Raw genomic sequence first — 24,223 nt, forward strand, 5'->3', positions numbered from 1 at the left:
CAGCCTGCAACCCTATCAGCAGTGCCCATACTTAGGGTGTGGGTGGGCATGTGTGTGTGTCATTGAAAGAGTGTGTGTATGTGTGCGTGCCCAGGTGCCAGAGTAGTGGGCTGAGAGAAGTCAGCTCCATGACATTATAGCTGAAGGAGAGTGGACAGAGCTCTCTGAGGGGGCCCTGATGACTATGGAGTAAATGCACTGAGGGCCCCCCAGAAAGACAAAAAGAGAGACAAACGGACAGAAACACAAAAAAGGAGGACATTTCACACAATAATGGTGGCAGAAGAGGTTATAATCACCTTGTCCGGTGGAGCACCATGGGGCTTTCGTCTCCAGGGGGGCGTGGAGCACCAGAAACCACTTCAGGTGGCCAAGGTATGGCTTCAGTGAAAGGTAGGATGGTAAAACTGTTTCAAGGGACAGGGGATATGGTAAGAGGGACATTCTGGACGATAACAGTGTCTATGTCTATGAAAGTGCATTCTAAAATATATTGGGTCTGGAATTAGTGGGTTATAAAGGGTTGTGAATGTGGTTCAGATGGAATATTGGCTGCAATCATGGGCAGGGGCTGAGAGGCCTGAGCATGAGTCATGTGTCTGTTCTAGAATGGGTCTCATGTGGAGACATTGGAGTGATTGATAGAGCTGTTGAATTTAAAACTTCTCCTGCTTGGAGTGTATGAAGCAAGGCAGATATAATTTCATGCTTTGTGAAATGACATCAGAAAAAACATATAGTTACAAAATACACATGAACTACTGTTTTCCATAAAGCATTTGGTGCATGATTGTACAGATGTTGGACAGATTAGATCATCATTTGCAGAAGGTCATCATTGGATCTCTCTCGTTTCTGAATGGTTGGTTCTCAGTCAGGGTTCTCAGTCAGTCACTACACATATTCATAAGAGGATATCCAGTTCATAGATACATACAGCATATCAGTTCACAGCATATCAGTTTCACACCTTAGAAATCCAACTGCCTTATCACTTCTCTGCCTATGCATTACCCCATTGCATTTCCACATTACCAAAGTATTTCTCTTGGATCTATTCTTTACCCATCTGAATATAAGTCATTTTTCTGTATAGGGGATTTTAGTACATATAGTATGAACACACACACACACACACACACACACACACACACACACACACACACACTGAAACCACATTTACTGAGTGTTGACTGAGCAAAACCGCTTTTCAAACAGGCTATTCTGGGTTAAGGGGTGGCTCACCAAGGTGTGTGTTTCAGCCTAGTGAAGAAATTGTCTGGGTTATATTCTTTGCCAGTGCTAGTTGAGATCCAAAAGGTTAAAGAACCCCTTCAAAACAAATATAAATTCCTCTATCCTCACACAAGTATCAAGTATCTACCAGAGTAAGAGGTCCTTACAGATCATGTAGCTTCAACATGTATACTCTCTTGAAATCTCATAGGTTGCATCAGCACAACCGCCATACCCTACTTCCTGAATTGCGTAATAGAGAACAACATTATTATTAGAGCCCTAAGAATAGTGATCCCTCAAAAATAGTTGATCATTATCCAACATGGAGGTGACTTGCACAGAGTTGGACAGGAGTGTAGACGTCAGCTCACCTAATCTGAACAGACAACTGTGTCTGTGGTGGCCCATCTAAAACCATATGGCCCCTGACCCCAGAAAGGAGGTGGCATAATCATGTTAGGCCTCTTGCTGCATGCCATGACACACACAGGTGGGGGTTATGGGGGACGATGTGGCTTTATTGAAAGAGCCGTGGCAATGTGACAAATGTGTGGGACTTGTGATATTGTCCCCCATTTGATGTGTGTGTGTGTGTGTTGGTTTATGTGTGCGTGTGCGTGTGCGTGTTCGTGTGCGTGTGCGTGTGCGTGTGCATGTGTGTGTTTGATACAGGGGCAGCAGCCAGGAGCTAAGACCACAAGGTGACTGATTGACTTATTAATGTCCCCTTCCACAAGTAGCAACGCAAAGTTAGGGCCACTTTGACAGGGTTAGCTAACTGGGACCTGTAATTTAATTGTGGGCCAACAATGTCAGCTCTGAATATTTTTATAGAGATTAATTGGGTTGAACACTGTATACCCTTCCTCGGGTCCAAACCATGAACACATACACACTCTTTGTAGTCATATCATATTCAAAATGCAGATGTATTCAGTATCATATCTTAGAATAACCTCTAGGGATCTAGGATAAAGAAATTCATCTGAAATATGCTATACTACATAACTTACATGTACACAGTATAACAGATAGGACTGGCAGGGTGTCATTCCCCTGTGCTATCCTATGGATTGACCCTGGGCACAGATAGTGGGAGACTGCATGGGGGAGGAGAGGTGCTGGCTGGCATTTTCCTGCTGAAGTGGGTAAGAGGGCTTCACTTCAGCCACAGCTTGTGGGAAATGTCTGCAGCACGTCCAAGCTGTCAGGGCAAGTCATCAAGACAAGACATCAAGAGCTGCTTTGCCATGTTCTCCATCCAATATCACTTTTCAGAATGAAGGAGAGATGACAGAGAGATAAATAGTTAGAGAGAGATTGTTAGAGAGAGAGAGAGAGAATGAGAGTGAGAGAGAGAGAGAGAGAGAGAGAGAGAGAGAGAGAGAGAGAGAGAGAGAGAGAGAGAGAGAGAGAGAGAGAGAGAGAGAGAGAGAGAGAGAGAGAGAGAGAGAGAGAATGAGAGAGAGAGAGAGTATGGAATTGGGAACTGTTTGCAAACCTATCTTACATGGATTACTGTGGGTGATATTTTGTCTCTCCCTGCTGGTGTAGGTGCGTAAGCGCAGTAAGGCGTGCAGAGCAGGACTGCGGGAGGGCGATGAGCTGGTGTCCATCAACGAGCAGCTATGTGGAGGTCTGTCCCATTCCCAGGCCATGACCATAATCGACAGCTCCCCAGGAATATTACACATCCGGGTCAAGAGGTCAGAGAGCAATTACAATCGCCATTGATGTGTACACCTTTATGCATAAAAATCCTGAGGTTAACATATTGTTTCACCTGTTATATTAGCATTAAGTGCTACTCCATCATTAAGTCTTATGCAAATAGCATAAGCCGGAACAGTATGCCCAACAATAGTAAAGTAACCGTATTGTGAATTTGCTCCCACAGGGCACCAGCAGGCTTCCAGTCTGTGGTGCTGTTGACCCGCGCCCCATCCCCCCGCATTGACAAAGAGTACCGAGCCGCCCTGCGCGCCATGTCCCCCTCCTCCAGACCCCACCACACAGCAGCTGTCAGGGAGGTCCCCCATGGCAGGTCCTCCGTCCTGTCCCCCATGGGGCGCAGCGGCCTCACCTCTCCCCCAGGCAGTGAGGCCTACTACGGGGAGACAGACAGCGACGCAGATGTGGCGGCCCACGAGAGGCAGAGGAGGCAGAAGCGTAGAAGTCCCAGCAACCTACCCGGTAAATCCTCTGGCAGAGCCTCCCAGGAGGGAGGGGAGACCTCAGAGTTTAGCGGCTATGACAGCGCCCCAGATGGCCGGTTCTACCCAGGACTCCAGGGCCACGGGCTAATGGATGGCCGAGGAGGTGGAGAAGGCCTGCCGGGGGTGGCCCGCAAGGAGGTGATTTACCAGCCCCCTCCAGAGATGTGGTCCTCCCAGACCTCCACAGAGACCTCCTCCATCATCTCCTCGGTTGAGGACCAGGGCCCAGGACGGGACGGAGTGGCGGAGGAGGACAGTGGCTTCCAGGAGCCCTCCAACGTGGTCCCACTGGTTTCCCCCGAGAGGGCCAAAGGGGCCATGCAGCTGAGCTCCCGCAGGCAGCTGGTGCCCATGGTGGGGCCCATAGACACCCCTCTGGACGAGGAGCTCAGTGTCACCTACATGGACAAGGCCAAGCAAGCCAGTGAGTATCCTAATCATGCCCCATAGGGTGATGTGGGATGTGTTACTGTACAAATAATTAGTAATGTAATGGCTAGTTGAGGCTGGCACTGCATATTGTGAGTTATCTATACTGAACAAAAATATAAACACAACATGTAAAGTGCTGGTCCCATGTTTCATTAGCTGAAATAAAAGATCCCAGAAATTTTAAATACACACAAAAAGCTTATTTCTCTCCAATGTTGTGCACAAATATATTTACATCCCTGTTAGTGAGCAATTCTTCTTTGCAAAGATAATCCATCCACCTGACAGGTGTGGCATATCAAGAAGCTAATTAAACAGCATGATCATCACACAGGTGCACCTTGTGCTGGGGACAATAAAAGGCCACTCTAAAATGTACAGTTTTGTCACACAACACAATTCCACAGATGTCTCAAGTTTTGAGGGAGCGTGAAATTGGCATGCTGACTGCAGGAATGTCCACCAGAGCTGTTGCCAGAGAATTTAATGTTAATTTCTCTACCATAAGCTGCCTCCAACGTCGCTTTAGAGAATTTGACAGTACATCCAACCGGCCTCACAACCGCAGATTTTGTGTAACCATGCCAGCCCAGGACCTCCACATCCAGCTTCTTCCCCTTTGGGATCATCTGAGACCAGCCACCCGGAGAGCTGATGAAACTGTGGGTTTGCACAGCTGAAGAATGTCTGCATAAACTGTCAGAAACTGTTTCAAGGAAGCTCATCTGCGTGCTCTTGGTCCTCACCAGGGTCTTGAACTGACTGCAGTTCGGCGTCGTAACCGACTTCAGTGGGCAAATGCTCACCTTCGCTGGCCACTGGCACACTGGAGAAGTGTGCTTTTCACGGATTAATCCCGGTTTCAACTGTACCGGGCAGATGCCAGACAGCGTGCATGGTGTCGTGTGGGCGAGCGGTTTGCTGATGTCAGCGTTGTGAATAGAGTGCCCCATGGTGGTGGTGGGGTTATAGTATGGGCAGGCATAAGCTACGGACAAGAACACAATTGCATTTTATCGATGGCAATTTGAAAGCACAGAGATACCATGACGAGATCCTGAGGCCCATTGTCGTGCCATTCATCCACCGCCATCACCTCATGTTTCAGCATGATAATGCACGGCCCCATGTTGCAAGGATCTGTACACAATTCCTGGAAGCTGAAAATGTCCCTGTTCTTCCATGGCCTGCATACTCACCAGACATGTCACCCATTGAGCATGTTTGGGATGCTCTGGATCGACGTGTACGACAGCGTGTTCCAGTTCCTGCCAATATCCAGCAACTTCGCACAGCCATTGAATAGGAGCGGGACAACATTCCACAGGCCACAATCAACAGCCTGATCAACTCTATGTGAAGGAGATGTGTCACGCTGTATGAGGCAAACGTTGGTCACAGCAGATACTGACTGGTTTTCTGATCCACGCCCCTACCTTTTTTTTAAAGGTATCTGTTACCAACAGATGCATATCTGTATTCCCAGTCATCGGAAATCCATAGATTAGGGCCTAATGAATTTATTTCCTTATATGAAGTAAAATCTTTGAAATTGTTGCATGTTGCGTTTACATTTTTGTTCAGTGTAAATCATATAAAACAAATTAAATTAAGATAATGAGATGGTGTTGGTGGCTTCTCAAATCAAATCAAATGTTATTTTCATAGGTGTCCTCTCAGGTAAAGGCAGAGTATTCCTCATGAGACAGCATCAGTCTGCATGGGGCCCCTTTTAGAGGACAGAGGCGGTCCATTCTACGTAGAACAGAGACTATATTTGTCCCCTAGTTCAGTGATCCGCTAACCCGAGCACTGCATATATGAACTGGGAAAGGCATCTCCATGCAGCTGCTATCTGGTATCAAGTAGCAGACTCTTTCTCCCCCCTCTCACTTTCCCTCTTTGACCACCTTTATAGATCACTCTGTCCTTCTCTTCCACTATATTCACCTCTCATGTTCATGTCTTGCTACATCTCGCTAAGACTGCAACAAAAAACACATTTAACAAAAACGTACATTAACTATTTACAGGTATAAATAAGACACATTTAAAATGTATCTAGAGTAAACAAAATATGATACCATTCCATTCATACACATATCAATAGACACACGTGCTGTCTTTGGTCAGATGGTTTAGACACCAATACACCAATAGTTAATAATAGTGAGGCGGAGTGCCCTCTGCTGTGATCAGTCTGTCAGAGCTAACTGGCAGCTGATGTATGGACCAGTGACCTGGGCTAACAGCCAAAATATATATATATATATACTGTATATATACACAATGCCTTCGGAAAGTATTCAGACCCCTTGACTTCTTCCACATTTTGTTACGTTACAGTCTTATTCTAAAACTGATTAAATAAATAAAAATCCTCATCAATCTACTCACAATACTACAAAATGACAAAGCAAAAACAGGTTTTTGGAAATCTTTGCAAATGTATTAAAAATAAAAAACAGAAATACCTTATTTACAAATACCTTATTTACATAAGTATTCAGACCTCCTGTTTCCATTGATCATCCTTGAGATGTTGCTACAACTTGATTGGAGTCCACCTGTGGTAAATTCAATTGATTGGACATGATTTGGAAAAGCACACACCTGTCTACATAAGGTCTCACAGTTGACAGTGCATGTCAGAACAAAAACCAACCCAAGAGGTCGAAGGAATTGTCCGTAGAGCTCAGAGACAGGATTGTGTCGAGGCACAGATCTGGGGAAGGGTACCAAAGCATTTAAAATCCCCAAGAACACAGTGACTTTCATCATTCTTAAATGGAAGAAGTTTGGAACCACCAAGACACTTCCTAGAGCTGGCCACCCGGCCAAACTGGGCAATCGGGGGAGAAGGGCCTTGGTCAGGGAGGTGACCAAGAACCCGATGGTCACTCTGACAGAGCTCCAGATGTCTTCTGTGGAGATGGGAGAACTTTCTAGAAGGACAACCATCTCTGCAGCACTCCACCAATCAGGCCTTCATGGTAGAGTGGCCAGACGGAAGCCACTCCTCAGTAAAAGGCATATGACAGCCCGCTTGGAGTTTGCCAAAAGGCACCTAAAGACTCTCAGACCATGAGAAACAAGATTCTCTGGTCTGATGAAACCAAGATGGAACTCTTTGGCCTGAATGCCAAGCGTCACGTCTGAAGGAAACCTGGCACCATCCCTACGGTGAAGCATGGTGGTGGCAGCAACATGCTGTAGAGATGTTTTTCAGCGGCAGGGGCTGGGAGACTAGTCAGGATCGAGGGAAAGATGAACGGAAAGTACAGAGAGATCCTTGATGAAAACCTGCTCCAGAGTGCTCAGGACCTCAGACTGGGGCGAAGGTTCACCTTCCAACAGGACAACGACCCTAAGCACACAGCCAAGACTACGCGAGAATGGCTTCGGGACAAGTCTCTGAATGTCCTTGAGTGGCCCAGCCAGAGCCCGGACTTGAACCCGATCGAACATCTCTGGAGAGACCTGAAAATAGCTGTGCAGCAACGCTACCCATCCAACCTGACAGAGCTTGAGAGGATCTGCAGAGAAGAATGGTAGAAACTTCCCAAATACAGTTGTGCCATGCTTGTAGCGTCATACCCAAGAAGACTCAAGGCTGTAATCGCTGCCAAACAAAGTTGTTTTTGCTTTGTGATTATGGGGTAATGTGTGTAGATTGATGAGGGGGAAAAGTATTTAATCAATTTTAGAATAAGGCTGTAACGTAACAAAATGTGGAAAAAGTAAAGGGGTCTGAATACTTTCCGGATGCGCTGTATATATATATATATATATATATATATATATATATATATATATATTTTAAGGAACTCAGTCCGGCTTTAAACTTATTCTTGAAAGTTGTAATAGTAGAATGCACAAGGTGCAATTTCCAAATTGGGTAGTGCATCATCAGTTCCTTTTGTCATGTTAGTCATTGCATACCTTAGAGAGCTATTTATAACTTGTCAGAAATGTCCAGCTCAATTAGCCCATGTCAGCTAATGTTTTTAAATTTACAGTTGAAGTCGGAAGTTTACATACACCTTAGCCAAATACATTTAAACTCAGTTTTTCACAATTCCTGACATTAATCCTAATAAATATTCCCTGTCTTAGGTCAGTTAGGATAACCACTTTATTTTAAGAATGTGAAATGTCAGAATAATAGTAGAGAGAATGATTTATTTCAGCTTTTATTTCTTTCATCACATTCCCAGTGGGTCAGAAGTTTACATACACTCAATTAGTATTTGGTAGCATTGCCTTTAAATTGTTTAACTTGGGTCAACATTTTCGGGTAGCCTTCCACAAGCTTCCCACAATAAGTTGGGTGAATTTTGGCCCATTCCTCCTGATGGAGCTGGTGTAACTGAGTCAGGTTTGTAGGCCTCCTTGCTCACACATGCTTTTTCAGTTCTGCCCACAGATTTTCTATAGGATTGAGGTCAGGGCTTTCCAATACCTTGACTTTGTGGTCCTTACGCCATTTTGCCACAACTTTGGAAGTATGCTTGGGGTCATTGTCCATTTGGAAGACCCATTTGCGACCAAGCTTTAACTTCCTGACTGATGTCTTGAGATGTTGCTTCAATATTTCCACATAATTTTCCTTCCTCATGATGCCATCTATTTTGTGAAGTGGACCAGTCCCTCCTGCAGCAAAGCACCCCCACAGCATCATGCTGCCACCCCCGTGCTTCACGATTGGGATGGTGTTCTTCGGCTTGCAAGCAACCCCCTTTTTCCTCCAAACATAACGATGGTCATTATGACCAAACAGTTCTATGTTTGTTTCATCAGACCAGTGGACATTTCTCCAAAAGGTACGATCTTTGTCCCCATGTGCACTTGCAAACCGTAGTCTGGCTTTTTTGGAGCAGTGGCTTCTTCCTTGCTGAGCGGCCTTTCAGGTTATGTCGATGTGGGACTCGTTTTACTGTGGATATAGATACTTTTGTACCTGTTTCCTCCAGCATCTTCACAAGGTCCTTTGCTGTTGTTCTGGGATTGATTTGCACTTTTCGCACCAAAGTACGTTCATCTCTAGGTGACAGAATGCGTCTCCTTCCTGAGCAGTATGACGGCTGCGTGGTCCCATGGGGTTTATTTTTGCGTACTGTTGTTTGTACAGATGAACGTGGTACCTTCAGGGCGTTTGGAAATTGCTCCCAAGGATGAACCAGACTTGTGGAGGTCTCCAATCTTTTTCTGAGGTCTTAGCTGATTTCTTTTGATTTTCCCATGATGTCAAGCAAAGAGGCACTGAGTTTGAAGGTAGGCCTTGAAATACACCCACAGGTACACCTCCAATTGACTCAAATGATGTCAATTAGCCTATCAGAAGCTTCTAAAGCCATGACATCATTTTCTGGAATTTTCCAAGCTGTTTAAAGGCACAGTAAACTTAGTGTATGTAAACTTCTGACCCACTGGAATTGTGATACAGTGAATTATAAGTGAAATAATCTGTCTGTAAACAATTGTTGGATAAATTACTTGTGTCATGCACAAAGTAGATGTCCTAACCGACTTGCCAAAACTATAGTTTGTTAACAAGAAATTTGTGGAGTGGTTGAAAAACAAGTTTTAATGACTCCAACCTAAGTGTATGTAAACTTCCGACTTCAACTGTAGGTTTCTTAGCCCATGTCACTCAAATATCACATGAATACACATAAGACATGGTAACATGTATAGAATTGCAAGAAAATTAGCTTTAAAACTGCAAAAATGTATTTGCACCCCATGACAAAATGTGTAGAATTGCAGGAAATAAGCGTTAAACATACCAAATTCTCTCCACCAACAAGAGGGGTGTCAACAATTTGTGTCATGAACAGTGCTTTTGCCCATAGAGATAGACGTGGCGCATGCGCAGGATGTTCCCCAATGCTGGAAGGGGGGCCCCGAGTGAAAGAGTTTGGGAACCCCTGAGTATGTGATCATGTCAAACTGTATGCCAATAATAAACTCATGACAAAGTACATACACATATATATGCCAAAGACTTACAACCTGTCCACCTGTCACCGTCATAAACTCCCAGAGAGGGAGGGCTGAGGCTATTTGAGGACGATGCTGTTTTAAGAAGTTTAAATACATAAAATGCCATAAATCCCTGTGTGTCCCTAATTAGAGGTTCACATGTCCTGTTCAGGGACACTGCCGGTGACAAATTAAATAACAACTCCTTACATAGTTGGGCACATTGGGATCATATCTGTCTAAAACTATTACAAGTTAGTGGAAATGTACAACGTCTGCTTGAAGTTTACCTACAAGATGGGACTTTTCGTTAACTCTATGCTATTTGGTGAAGTTAATAGCTGGGAACTTGGGATTTCTCCTTCACCTTGGTAAATGTAAAATCCTGTGGCTTGCCAGGCGTTTTTCCGGATGTGCTCTGGTAGCATGTTAGAATATGGATGCTTGTCACTGGCGTACCACACACCCACTTCCCCCTGGAGGTCGCCCCCTCCTCCCCAGATAGCATATTTATCCTTGGCAAAAATGTGTAGAATAGCATGAGATTAGCTATAAAACTGCACATTTTTCTCTTTGCCCCATGGCAAAATGTGTAGAATTGTAGTTAGCTGTTGTTATTTTTTAAAAATCTGATGTCATGAGTTCTCAATTTAAAAGTTATATCTGGTCGTTCAACACTGGTAAAAAAAAATCCCCTTTAACTTTTGCCAATGCATCAAAGTCCACCCTGTAAAAGACTATCCTGTGATCTTTTTGTGTATATTATGTTAGGTGCAGTTCCATTTTAAGGTAATCATTTCAGATGAATTGTAACTCCTATTCAAGAATTGAAAATAAGTTTTATCGAGCTTTTAAAAAATGGAATCGATTGAATTGAAATGGAAATGACCACAACCGAGATGTTATAGAAACAGTAATGGTGTTTCTACAGATGTACCCACCCTAAAACATGCTCTTTGACCCCTACAGAACTGAACCGGGGTGACACGGTTCAAGACAAACAGGTGAAGGAGGCCAGAACCAAGTGCCGCTCTATTGCCTCCCTTCTGACAGACGCCCCCAACCCCCACTCCAAGGGCGTGCTGATGTTCAAGAAGCGCCGGCAGCGCTCCAAGAAGTACACGCTGACCAGCTTCGGCAGCGTGGACGAGGACATGCAGCAAGATTCCCAGGAGGAAGATGGTCTTTTCCCAGGAAGCGAGTCAGAGTTTGATGAGGATGGCTTCTCGGCCGCCCCTGACACCACCTGGGACAGTGACTACCTGGATGCACTGGAGAAGAGGGCGACCGCAGGGGGAGAGCGAGGGGATGGGGCAGAAGATGCCCCCAGTCCCGGCCTGAGTGACATCTCTGGGAAGGGCGCCCAGCTGTTTGAGCAGCAGAGGAAGAGGGCGGCAGAGCATGCCAAGAAGGTGGCTGCCGCCCAGCCTCAGGTGCCGCCCCAGCCTCAGATAAAGACCCAACCACCGAACCAACCACAGATCCAGGAGCAGCCTCAGCCATATGCACAGAGCCAGCCAGAGACACAACCACAGATGTACCAACCTCAGCAACCTATGGCACAACCACCCCCTGTAGCCTTCCAGGAGGAGGCGTCTGTGGCAGAGAGGCCTATGGCACCGGCCCCAGCTGCTCCTACTGCCTACAGTATGGCTAACGGAGACGTAGCCTACTCTGCAGTGAGTACAGCTAGCATGGTGATGTTACCCCCGACTGTGGCACCCAAACCAATCACCGCCCAAGTGTCCATCTTAACCACTCACATACCTCCGCCCCAAACACCGCTGCCAGAACTCTCCTCCAGCTCTGTGCTCAACAGAACAGCCCGACCCTTCAACCCAGGGTTCGTGACTAACCGAGCCGCCACCGCTCCTGTTGTGTTCCGCCCCGTCATCACCAAAAGGGCCCAGCGCCCAGCAACCTCTGTGTCTATTGTAGGATCTCCCTTCTCCACCACATCAGAGCTGCCTCCAAGTGGTTATCCTTCCTTCTTCTCTCCCCCGTCCTCTGTGTCCGGAGGACCATTCTCCACCCCCTCCTCAGCACCGGCCACTCATCCCCGTCCTGCCTTCTCTGTGGAGAGCCTGGCAGAACCACCCATGCCCTCTGTTCCACAGGCATCCTTTACAGCCATACCTCCACCCCCAGCACAATTCTCAGGTGGCCCCATACCCCCACCTCCAGTCTCGTTTGCCTCCGTACCACCACCCCCAGTATCATTTGCCAACGTACCCTCAATTCCACCCCCATCGCCATTCTCAGGTGCACCCATACACCTAGCCCCAGTCTCAGTGGCCCAAACATTCCCAGCTCCAGTGTCATTTGACCCCATACCCCAACCTCAAGTTTCTGTTGCCCACATGCCCCAAGCTTCAGTCTCAGTTGTCCCACTCCCACCCCCCACAGCCCCTGCACCTGTACCCAGATCCCCCATGTCCAAGGTCCCACCTCTCCCTGGTGGTCGTACCGGTTACCTCCAGGAGGCTTGTCGGCGCAGCGGCAGGAGGCCCATGTTCCGAGTCCCTGATGAGAAGAAGAACTCTCCCAACCCTGACCTGCTGAACATGGTGCAGAACCTGGATGACAAGCCCCGCTACGGAAGCTACTCAGGGAGTATGATGGGCTTTGAGTCAGGCGCAGAGGAAGACCAGGGTGCTGAAGCCGGCCGGGGCAGGATGCCTCCACCGGTGGCCCCCAAACCCAGGGTCATCCACGAGGCCCCCCAGATTCCCCAGGCGGAGGGGAAGGGGGCTCAGCTGTTTGCCCGCAGGCAGAGCCGCATGGACCGGTATGTGGTAGACACCCCACTGGAGACCGCCTACCAGCTGGAGGTCACCCATCCAGGGGCCGAGTCCCAGGATGCCCCCAACCCCAATATCAACTCACAGTGGAAGTTATCCCCTAATATCCGCGCCCCCCCGCCCATTGGTTACAACCCGTTGCTGGCCCCCTCCTGCCCTGTGGGGCCACAGAGAGATACAGGCAGGTCTGACAGGAGGGGCTGGGGAAGCAGAGGGGGGATAGCCTCTCATAGGGAGGGAATCAAAGCTCTGGATTTCATGAGAAGGCAGCCTTACCAGCTCAACTCAGCTATGTTCGGGGGTAGTGTTGCCAACCTTTCGGCGATGCCCTCCTACCAGGACCAGAGGCAGCAGCAGGGAGGGTATACTACTATGGTGGGCAGCACCATGACTCCTCCCAGACAGATCCCAGTAAAGGCGGCCCGTGTGTACGAGATCAAACGCTTCTCCACACCCACGCCCATGTCAGCCCCGTGCCTGGCCCCTATCGTAATCGCTCCTCGTTCAGCCACAACGCTGGGAGAGCGCCTGAACCGCTCCGACATGATCTCCCCAACCCCTGCTCCTCTCTCCCCACTCCCTGCCCCTGTCTCTGCCCCACATCCCGTCCTTGCTCCTACCTATTCAGGTGGCCTGCCCGGGCTGCCCAGAATCAATGCCACCCCTGTCCCCAACCCCATCCCCATCCCCCACCCAGCACCCTATCCTGGAGTGTCCAACAGTGGGCTCCAAGGAGCCAAGCAGTTTCAGAGTGCCCCTGATCTGAGTTTCCTTGCTAACCTCCCCCCTCCCCTCAGGGCGAATGCCATGCAGGCACCCAAACCCCGCTTCATCGCCACCAAGGTGGGTGTCCAGCCGCGTGTGTGGAGACCAGGTGCCATGTGAACGGGAGTGGGAGACCCTGTCTGAGAACTGGACACATCCCAGCCCTATAAAAAAATACATATCTGCAAAACAACAAATTAATAAAGTGGTAAAATACTGATCAATAAGCTTGTTCAGTGCCCAACAAATACGTTTTCACAAATGTATTACGTATCTTTGATTGTAATGATTTGAAAGCCTCACTAAATGAATGTTTGATTGGTGAAACTCAGAAATGTGTTTCCATTCATTTGATTCTTTTCAACCCTTTTGTTTGTGCAGTTGAGGTCATTTGCTATCAACGTCACTAAGTACTATGATCAACTTCAAATCATGGTCATCCATGTGATTGCAGTCGTAGATTAACTTGCTTGTCACACATGCTGTTGCTGACCTGCGTTTGTCTGGTTTGTCTTTTAACTCATTTGGCCCAGTCATGTCACAAATACACCTGTCCTGGAGGAGGTTTTTGTAAGGCTTATCTTTCTACACAGTCATCTAAATACTGTTTAAATAGCCATGGGAGTGAGAGAGCCTGTACTGAATTATTATTTGAAACTTGAAATGTTGACATGTAGGATTTCTGAAATGAAATTAAGTGGTGGATATCATTTTGCATAGCAACCGACCGTTCACAAAAAATTACCACAGGAGGATCGCTGAGGCCATGAGTCTTCTATCTCTCTGATGAGAGGACAGAGGAGGGAGAGGTGAGGCTAACACAGAGAGTGGTGAACACAGAGGGGTCCGAGCAGCGCTGATTCAATGGGAGCACCATCAGACGAGTGCCAAGCACGATGATGCTTCACTCAGAAGAAACCACTGACATGCTTCTCTCATGAAATTTGGGCTCTCCAACAGAGGTCATTGCTAATTTTTCATTGGGCAATGGCTAGGTTGAATATTTAATGGACCTAGGGCTGGTGCTCCCTTCCAGTCTGCTGAAGCCGACCTCGGAAGATCAGAGGAGGTAGAAGATACTGTATGTTAGACCTCTCTCCATCCTGACTGTTTGTGTTGGTGGTACCAGATCCCCGGCTCCCAGTGGTCAGTGGGAAATGCCATCTGTTTTGGCGGGGCTCGTAGTTAACAGGTGTTTTTCTAGCCAGTCACTGCCTATTTGCGGAGCTGATCAGACAGCCAACCGAACTGGATGAGCACAGCAACCCAGCCCTTCCCAGGCTAGTGTTCCCTTTCTGAATGTCTGGTGTCCATGTCACCACCCATGTTGTATTAAAACAAATGACACTGATGACAGATGTTTCTTTCTTCTTTTTTGTGACTGAATCTGATTTGTTGTATAGAGAAACAGGGAGGCACCGGCAACAGAAGTGTTAAAGACATGAGATGGGCTGTGGATATCGAAGCACCAAGGACATACAGTCCCTGCCAAAGGATTTAGAGGGGTGTCGGTTATGAACTGAGGCAAGGTCCTCACTGGCATGTTAGCCTCTTATTTAGAGGAGGGGAGATATGTCACAGCGTGCCATGAGAGAGAAACTTCAGTTTGGATATTTGTCAAGGATTTCCCACAGCCTTTAGAAAGTAGACGAAAGTGACTAGGAAAGCCTGGTTCTGAGGCCTAGTGAGGGAGGAGGGTAGAGAGAGAGAATAACAGACTCCACCGGTGCCTCTCTGAGACATGGAGGTGATCAGGTAGTGTATAAAATGGCAGAGATGACACATAATGAACCCGATCATGAATGAAACCATAAACATTCATGTTCTTCTAACAATGAAAACAGCTGATGGTAATTAACTGTAAATATATACAGGCTTTTGGATATGGATATGACCCCCATTCACTGACAGGGTTCATGACTTACCTATCTGACAATGGTAACCCGTTGTAATTTCATGTTGTTTTTCTAATTTGTTAATCTAATTGAACCTAACGTAGGCTATCTGCATTAATGTCATTATGGGTTTTAAAGTATGTGATATGTTGTGCATAGTGGTCTCGGTGTGTAAAAATACAATAATTGACTTGTCATTTATCCTGGATATAGCTAGATAAAAGTGAGTGTGGAAATGTCTGTTAATGAAGCCGCAATAAACGAGGGCAGTAAGAGCTTTTTACTGACTGAGAGATGAGCTCATTTTAGAGGAATAAAAATACTTAAACATTTATCCAATTGTCTGAATCCTCTGATTCCACACTGCCCCCTGTCATTAAAAAGCACTGTGTGACACTGCAATTCTCAGATACACAATATTTGTGTACTACAGCACACCAATCTATGAACAGGAATAGTAGGATACATGCGAAGACAATGCCATTGTTTCCCTAAAATAACAATTTTTTCTCTAATTCAATTAGGGGAGAGTGGGGTAAGTTGAGACTTTTTTACATTCAGCATCACTCCATCAAGGGAATATAGTATTCTTTCTAACAAAGATACATACAGTACCAGTCAAAAGTTTGGACACACCTACTCATTCAAGGGTTTTTCTTTATTATTACCATTTTCTACATTGTAGAATAATAGTGAAGACATCAAAACTATGAAATATTACACATATGGAATCATGTAGTAACCAAAAAAAGTGTTAAACAAATCAAAATATATTTTAGATTTTAGATTCTTCAAAGTAGCCACCCTTTGCCTTGATGAAAGTTTTGCACATTCTCTCAACCATCTATCTATCTATCTATCTATCTATCTATCTATCTATCTATCTATTTTAGAAATCTAGGAGAATACCCATTTGATATTCAAAACATCTACAACAAACCTAATTATAACACAGATTCTACCACCCACAGCCAGAAAATGGTCTTTCAATTGCAAAAGGTAGCAAAAGGTAAATTGCAAAAGGTAACAAACATGCAGCTACTTACCAACTGAATAGAATGAAGACAAGTTAAAATCAGTTCCAAGAAGCCAGTACAGAATCTGACTTTTCCATGAAAGTCACAGTGCACATGCCTCATTAGTGGAAACCAAGACTGTTCTCAGGGTAGGTCTGCCCGTTTTGATTAGCAGAAGTGACTTTTTGTAGCACGTTTGTAGAACTTACACAGAAGGTTAGGAGAATTAACTTGGCAGGTTAGGAGAATTAGGTTAAGGTTATGAAAAGGGTTAGGGTTAGCTAAAATGCTACAATTGTCCCTGATGCAACTCAAACATATCTAGCTACAACCATGCCTGCCCTGAGAACAGTCTTGGTTTCCACTAATGCAGTGCTGCATGGGCTAGGCCTACTGTAGACCTACAGAAGTGTCAAATATTGGATAATTGGCGGTCTTGTCCCCATGGTCTTGACAGGGGGTGCGAAGCATCAGTCCTTTAACAATCTGCGGTGGTAGGCTACAGGCCTGCGATACAATGTAACTTACAGTTTTTCTCAGTCGCTTTGGTGCATTTTTCACATCATCCCTAACATGTGCAAAATAATAAGTGCATTTCTCAGAACAATTTGTACAAACTGCAATATACAATAGATATGTTTCTAAAGCTAGTCAGTCACTAAAAATCCTTAGTACATCTCTCAAAAGTAAATATTCATGCCAATGATCATGTCAGTGTCATCAGAATGATAAGTCATTGAGTCATTGTTCACGAACAAGGTTGTCAAAATGTTTAGGCATGTTGTCAATGGAACTGTGTACTTTGACAGTATTACCTGATGTAAACTTAGGCTACAGTTTGGATGACAGTTACTGTATTGAAAATGCACAAGGCTGCACTTCTATGGCATATATCAATTTCAACAGTACTATTTACATATTACTGTATGTGGGTTATTGATTGAAAGAGACTGGACAACCCAAGGGGCACAAAGGAAAAAAAACTAAATTAGAAAGAAACACAGGAAACCACCCCTAAGGCACAACTTTGCCCACAGCACTGTTCTAGTGCTGTCTCTACACATCCAGACGTTCCTGTCTGTCAGCCCACATATTCTCATCCACATCACACCGGATATTTTCCCTTCCAATGCAACGTGGAAAGAATCTTTTGGAATGCCTTATCCATCCTCTGCAGGCGTCTACTGTGGTGTCCTCACATGCTGCATCCATTGCAGCCAGCAGGGTCATCTGTGTGTGTGGCTGACGATCGTACACCTTCCACCTCCATGCTGAAAAGAACTCCTCAATTGGGTTAAGGAATGGTGAATAAGGTGGGAGGAATTCTATGAGCATCCTCGGGTGGGTCACAAACCATTGCCTTATGATGTTTGATCGATGGAAACTCACATTATCACAAATGACCACATACTTTGGCAAATCCTCTCTAAACAGACCCCTCTCATCATCAGGGATGAGAGCCCTGTAGAGAGTCTCTAAAAAGTTGAGTAGATGCTGGGTGTTGTATGGCCCTAAAAGGGGGATATGGGTTAGGACACCATGCTCCGAAATAGCAGCACACATGGTGATATTTCCTCCCCGTTGGCCTGGCAAATCCACAGTAGCTCTGTGACCGATGATATTCCGACCCCGCCTTCTGCATTTGGTCAGGTTGAAGCCAGCCTCATCCACGTATACAAAGTTGTGAGAGGGTTCACTTGATTCCAACTCCATTATACGCTATATCCCAGAACACACAGTTGAATTTGTTTTGGTAAGGAAGAGTGACATAAAATGTACATATATTGCATGTTCCTTCCACAGCAATGGAAATGTGTGCAGTTTATGCTTACTGTACTATGTAACACTATAAAATGTTGCTGTAAAGTAGTTACATAGATATATGTTTTACCTGTACATACTGGTACCGTAGCTCCTTAACTCTGTCCTCATTCCTTTGGAATGGTACACGGTACAGCTGTTTCATACTCATCTGGTTTCTATGCAGCACCCTGTCGATGGTTGAGATGCTAACCGTATGGATGTTTTCAAAGACATCGTTGTCTTCTATAATGGTCCTTTGTATTTCCCTGAGTCTCATGGCATTGTTTGCTCGGACCATGGTGCAAATAGCCTCCTCCTGTTGAGGTGTGAAAAGGCGTCCTCTGCCACCGGTTTGAGGTAATCTTGCAGTCCTATGTGTGGAAAAATGCAGTGATGCATCGCACACTTTCACATAGACAAAAACTATGCGAACACACATTTTACTGTAAAACATACAGGTGGGTGCATGTAAGGTGCAGTATGTATCTGTATAGAGTATATTTCTGTATGCTGTGAAATACAAGTGGACTACTGTAATATGAAGCATTGTAGGAAGTATACAGTATACTGCTTATATACAGTAACAGTGCACTGTACATTGGTGGACATACCTGTTCTCTCTTCGAAACGTTTGTACTATTGAGGACACGGTTGATCTCCCAATATTCGGCTGCACCCTTCGACCCGCCTCAGCCATTGTAAGGCCATGATTGACAACATGGTCTATAATAGTGGCCCTTATGTCATCAGATATGCGCCTATGTCCTCTTCTGCCTCTTCCTCTGTTTTGCCTTCCACCACGCATCCTTGCTCCTCTTCTTCCTCCTCTTGGCTGTTGACCCTGTTCGTTTCCTGGTCCATCCATTATTGGAAAATTGCAACTCTGTGTTGTGGTCTGTCTATATATGCTTGCCAATTGATTCTTCATGAGATGCACCTTTGAGCAATTTAGACAACTGGTTGATTGTTGGTTGAACTAACACTTTACATTCCTTCATGAGTGAGGGTTAATTTCACCTGCACGATTCAGCAATTTACGTTTTTGTACAAAAGGTCTAATAGAAATGTGTAAAACTATGCTTGACAGTTTATGACAAATAGTTCAACAATTTTGCATGTAATGGCTTATGCAAGGAACTAATGCCTAGATGTTTTGAGGGGTAAGACTATTCAACAGAGAACCATCTACTATATTTTGATCAACATGACATGAGCAATTGAAAATGTGGAAAAAAGCTGACACTTGTACATTATCAATTGCAATATGTACAAAAGCAATTGCAATTTGTTCAAAGGAATAAGAAATTGCTTTAATGATGTGCACAAGTGACTAGATGATTTGGAATTTGTACAAGTAGTATCAAGAATTGCACTTTTGATCTAAGAAATGCACCAAAGCGACTGAGAAAAACTGTAACTTATAAATAAACAATGTTAACATTTCTTCTCATTTGCTCTTTTATATAACAAATACAATGGATGCTAGGTACGTTTTAGCAACAATAATATGTGTGTAGCCAGGCACACATGCTGGCAATGGACACAAACATTAGCAAACATTGTCAATCTGTGTTTGGCGCCAAATGGGGAGGGAATGGAGTGAAATGTCTGACGTCACAGGAAGCCTACACAGGAAAATCAATGGCATACATTTAACTCTAAAGTGTAAAATGTACACTTTTTTCTGTTAACATATGAGTCCCACTGTACTGGTGTTAAAATAACACTTTTGAAAGTGTTAAAGATTTAACTCTGTTGCAGTGTTCCCCATTTTACTCTTAAAGTGTTCAAAGGAACTCGATTGTGGTGTTTGCATAGTTCTACTGTAGAGGATTACGCAACACCTACAGTGTAAAACACAACGCTTGATCTAGAGTAAACTGGACTCACTTTGCTTAGAAATTAACACCTGTAGTGTTACAGTAAATCATTTCTGAGTGTTGCTTTAACACTGTATGGTGTAAAGCCTAATTTGCATATTTCCCAGGCTGCCTTTTCTTTTTTAGTAAATTGTACAGTTAACACCCATGACTGTAGTTGTTAGTGACGGAGACATGGTTGTTGAACTCTACCTTTTAAGGCCTGTGGCTTTCATGTAGTGAGTTCCTAGACAAATCTTAGCAATAATAATGTAATTATATGACAATACATTACATATACAAAAGTATGTGGACACCCCTTCAAATTAATGGATTTGGCTATTTCAGCCATACCCGTTAATGACAGGTGTATAAAATCGAGCACACAGCCATGTCATCTCCATAGACAAACATTGGCAGTAGAATGGCCTTACTGAAGAGCTCAGTGACTTTCAACATGGCACCGTCATAGGATGCCACCTTTCCAACAAGTCAGTTCATCAAATTTCAGCCCTGCTAGAGCTGCCCCGGTCAACTGTAAGTGCTGTTATTGTGAAGTGGAAACATCTGGGAGCAACAACGGCTCAGCTGTGAAGTGGTAGGCCACACAAGCTCACAGAACGGGACCGCCGAGTGCTGAAACGCTTAGCGCGTTAAAATAATCTGTCCTCAGTTGCAACACTCACTACTGAGTTCCAAACTGCCTCTGGAAGCAAAGTCAGCACAAGAACTGTTCATTGGGAGCTTCATGAAATGGGTTTCCATGGCCGAGCAGCCGCACACAAGCCTAAGGTCACCTTGCGCAATGCCAAGCGTCGGATGGAGTCGTGTAAAGCTCGCCACCATTGGACTCTGGTGTGATGAATCACGCTTCACCATCTGGCAGTCTGACGGACAAATCTGGGTTTGGCAGATGCCAGGAGAGCGCTACCTGCCCCAATACATAGTGCCAACTGTAATGTTTGGTGGAGGAGGAATAATGGTCTGCGGCTGTTTTTCATAGTTCGGGCTAGGCCCCTTAGTTCCAGTGAAGGGAAATCTTAACGCTACACCATACAATGACATTCTAGACAATTCTGTGCTTCCAACTTTGTGGCAATAGTTTGGGGAAGGCCCTTTCCTGTTTCAGCATGACAATGCCCCTGTGCACAAAGTGAGGTCCATACAGAAATGGTTTGTCGAGATCGGTGTGGAAGAACTTGACTGGCCTGCACAGAACCCTGACCTCAACCACATCAAACACCTTTTGGATGAATAGGAACGCCGACTGTGAGCCAGGCATAATCGCCACAACATTAGTGCCCTTGTGGCTGAATGGAAGCAAATCCCCGCAGCAATGTTCCAACATCTAGTGGAAAGCCTTCCCAGAAGAGTGGGGGCTGTTATAGCAGCAAAGGGGGGACCAACTCCATATTAATGCCCATGACTTTAGAATTAGATGTTCGACGGGCAGGCCTTACATATTGGCCTAGTTGATGGCCTAGTTCTACCCTAACACAGTGGTGTTAGGAAACTCCTGGTTTACAGGCCACATCAGGCCTGCAAATCACAATATGCTGGCTTGCAAAGTGATGTGTAATTCCTATTGGAATCCAGCAAGAGTTAGGATATCCAACAGTTTGAGTTTTTATTCACCTGCAACCTGCATTCAGAATGACTGTCAGGGTTAGGAAACTAGATTTTTAAAATCACTACCTAAACCATTTAAACCGGAACATCCATTTCAGTAACGGGTGCAATAAATCTAACTAACTGATTGGATTAGTTTAGAAAAAGTTATGTTATTTATGTTTCTGTAGCATAGGATTAATCAATCAATCAACGTACATGCAAAAACACAGATATTAAAAACAATCCCAAAACATCTACCTGCAGTAGAGCATGCTGGGAAATATGAGCGTTGTTTTGATGGGACTGTTTTACTCTCCACAGTGTAAAACAATAACTCTGGTTATTAACACCAACACTGGGGGTTCTTTTACACCACTGAGTGTCAATTTCACTCTTACAGAATTAATTTAACTAGTTGCTGTGCAACTATCTCAGCTGTTAAAGGGGATATCACTTACAAAAACCACCTGTAGGATATATATAGGCCAACTAGGCCTACACATGATGTGATAGAACTATTTGATGTAAACAGCTAAACAGGACTACAAAGAAATAGAATATTCTAAAACAGATGCCTTTTTACAAATTCAAAATGAAATAGTTCTGTCAAAATGAATACTTCTGAAAGATGGCACCGACGGAGAAGGGCGACATCTTACGAGTTCCAACCCTTCTTTGCTTTTAGTTACTTTTTTCACGTTTAGCTTTATTTTAAAGTTTATACTATTATCACATATGACCGCCAAACACTTCTGGACATCAGATCGACAGTTAGGTTACTAACTTTGATTTTGACTTCAAATCTGACTTTAACTCCGACTCAACTCTTCCCTTGTTCATACTGGACCCCAAGGGCCTCAAAACGCTGCAGGCGTAGACGCGGGAAACGTCCCGGAATCCTGCCAACTGGGCACATCACATCACTTCAGTGTGGATAATTGGGTAATATTTGGTTGAGACGTTGATCAATGAGATTACAACCTTTATTCACCCACTCAAAAAGATAGCCAAAAGTTAGTTGAATTTCCAATGTGTTATCACTTTACTTTGAACCATCTAAAATCACAACCTATTTCCAATGGGAAAACAATGTCTGATTTTTGGTTTAGTTGTCACCCAAATGTCTATTTAACTGCACTTTCAACCACTTAAAAGGACAGCAAAGTTCAAATGGGAATACAATGTCAGGTATTTTGTTTATTTATACAACAGATGCATGTGTTATCACTGTGCTTCATCTAACAGCAGAACCAAATGACCAAGATTGGAGTTGAGATTACACTAAAAGTACATGGTGCAAGTGATCAATGTCATTTAAGGTTCTCCGCAGACCTGCAGTGACCTATGCATGCTATCTTGAACATGCACGCTTTATATGATTACATAAAATGAAATGTATAGTTACAGTAACCTCAAAATGTGTCCATGGATGCGTTACTAATTTTAATAAGGTTGAGTGTTACATTAGTTTGTAAGATAGCCTTAACTTTGGGCTATTTACTGTATAACAGAAGTAATGTTGAATTATGTTTGGTTGACAATGCAACTAAATATCAACATTTAAAGGAGATGTATCTACTGCTTGGATAATTCCATCTGAGCCACTGGCTTAATCACGTTCTTTAACTTTTATTTTTTTGGTTGAGTTGGAGATGTGAATCCAACATGTAATTTGTTAACTTGTCAATAAATTAAAAGACAATTTCTTGTATTTCAAAAGTGATATTGAATTGTGTTTGGTTGTCAACGCAACCAAATATCAACATTTGAAGGTGATTTATCTTCTGCTTGGATTGTTCCATCTGTGCCACTGAGTTAGTCTGCCTTTAATTCCAGTTTGTCTAAAATTATAACTGATATGTTGGATTCACATCTCCATATCAACCAAAAATGAAAGTCAAAGAATAGGACAAAATCTAACTTTAAATGCACTTTAAATAAAGTTTGATTTGATTTAGTCCTATTCTTTAACTTTTTGGTTGAGACGGAGACGTGAATCCAATATATCAATGATTAATTTGTATGGACTGGTGGTCCGATGAAGCAGACACGAGGCTACAAGACTGTTTTGCAAGTACAGACTGGGATATGTTCCAGGATTCATCCTATAGCATTGAGGCGTTACCTACATCAGTCACAGGCTTCATCAGTAAGTATATAGACGACATCGTCCCCACAGTGACTATGTGAAGGTATCCAAACCAAAAACCATGAATTACAGGCAATATCTGGGCTAAAGACTAGAGCTACCACTTACAAGAAAGGAGACACGGACCTCCGACAAGACATCAAACATGCAAAAGGACAATATTTTTGGAGGAAGGTGTAATCTGATGACACCAGCACTGACACTCGTCGTATGTGGCTCTCACACCCTGATCTGTTTCACCTGTCTTTGTGATTGTCTCCACCCCCCTCCAGGTGTCAACCATCTTCCCCATTTTCCCCTACCAGCAGTTTCCCCCTTGCTCCTGTCATTCTCAAGTCCCTGTTTTCTAGTTTTCCCGGTTTTGACCATTCTGTCACACCACCCTGGATTATTGACCTCTGCCTGCCCTGACCCTGAGACTGCCTGCCGTTCTGTATCTTTTGGACTCTGAT

The 24,223-nt window shown here is 44.5% G+C and overlaps 1 protein-coding gene across 1 annotated transcript; it reads left to right on the forward strand.

Annotated features, from left to right (window-relative positions):
- Positions 1 to 273: 273 nt before the first annotated feature.
- Positions 274 to 13,558, forward strand: synpo2la (synaptopodin 2-like a; the record flags this gene model as incomplete). Its single annotated transcript, XM_084153208.1, has 4 exons — positions 274 to 375; positions 2,794 to 2,945; positions 3,137 to 3,879; positions 10,842 to 13,558. 4 exons carry the CDS (start codon positions 274 to 276, stop codon positions 13,556 to 13,558), a joined length of 3,714 nt encoding a protein of 1,237 aa, XP_084009334.1.
- Positions 13,559 to 24,223: the final 10,665 nt, after the last annotated feature.

The sequence above is a fragment of the Coregonus lavaretus genome, assembly GCF_964263955.1.
Source record: "Coregonus lavaretus genome assembly, chromosome: 36".
In the NCBI taxonomy this organism is placed as follows: Eukaryota; Metazoa; Chordata; class Actinopteri; order Salmoniformes; family Salmonidae; genus Coregonus; species Coregonus lavaretus.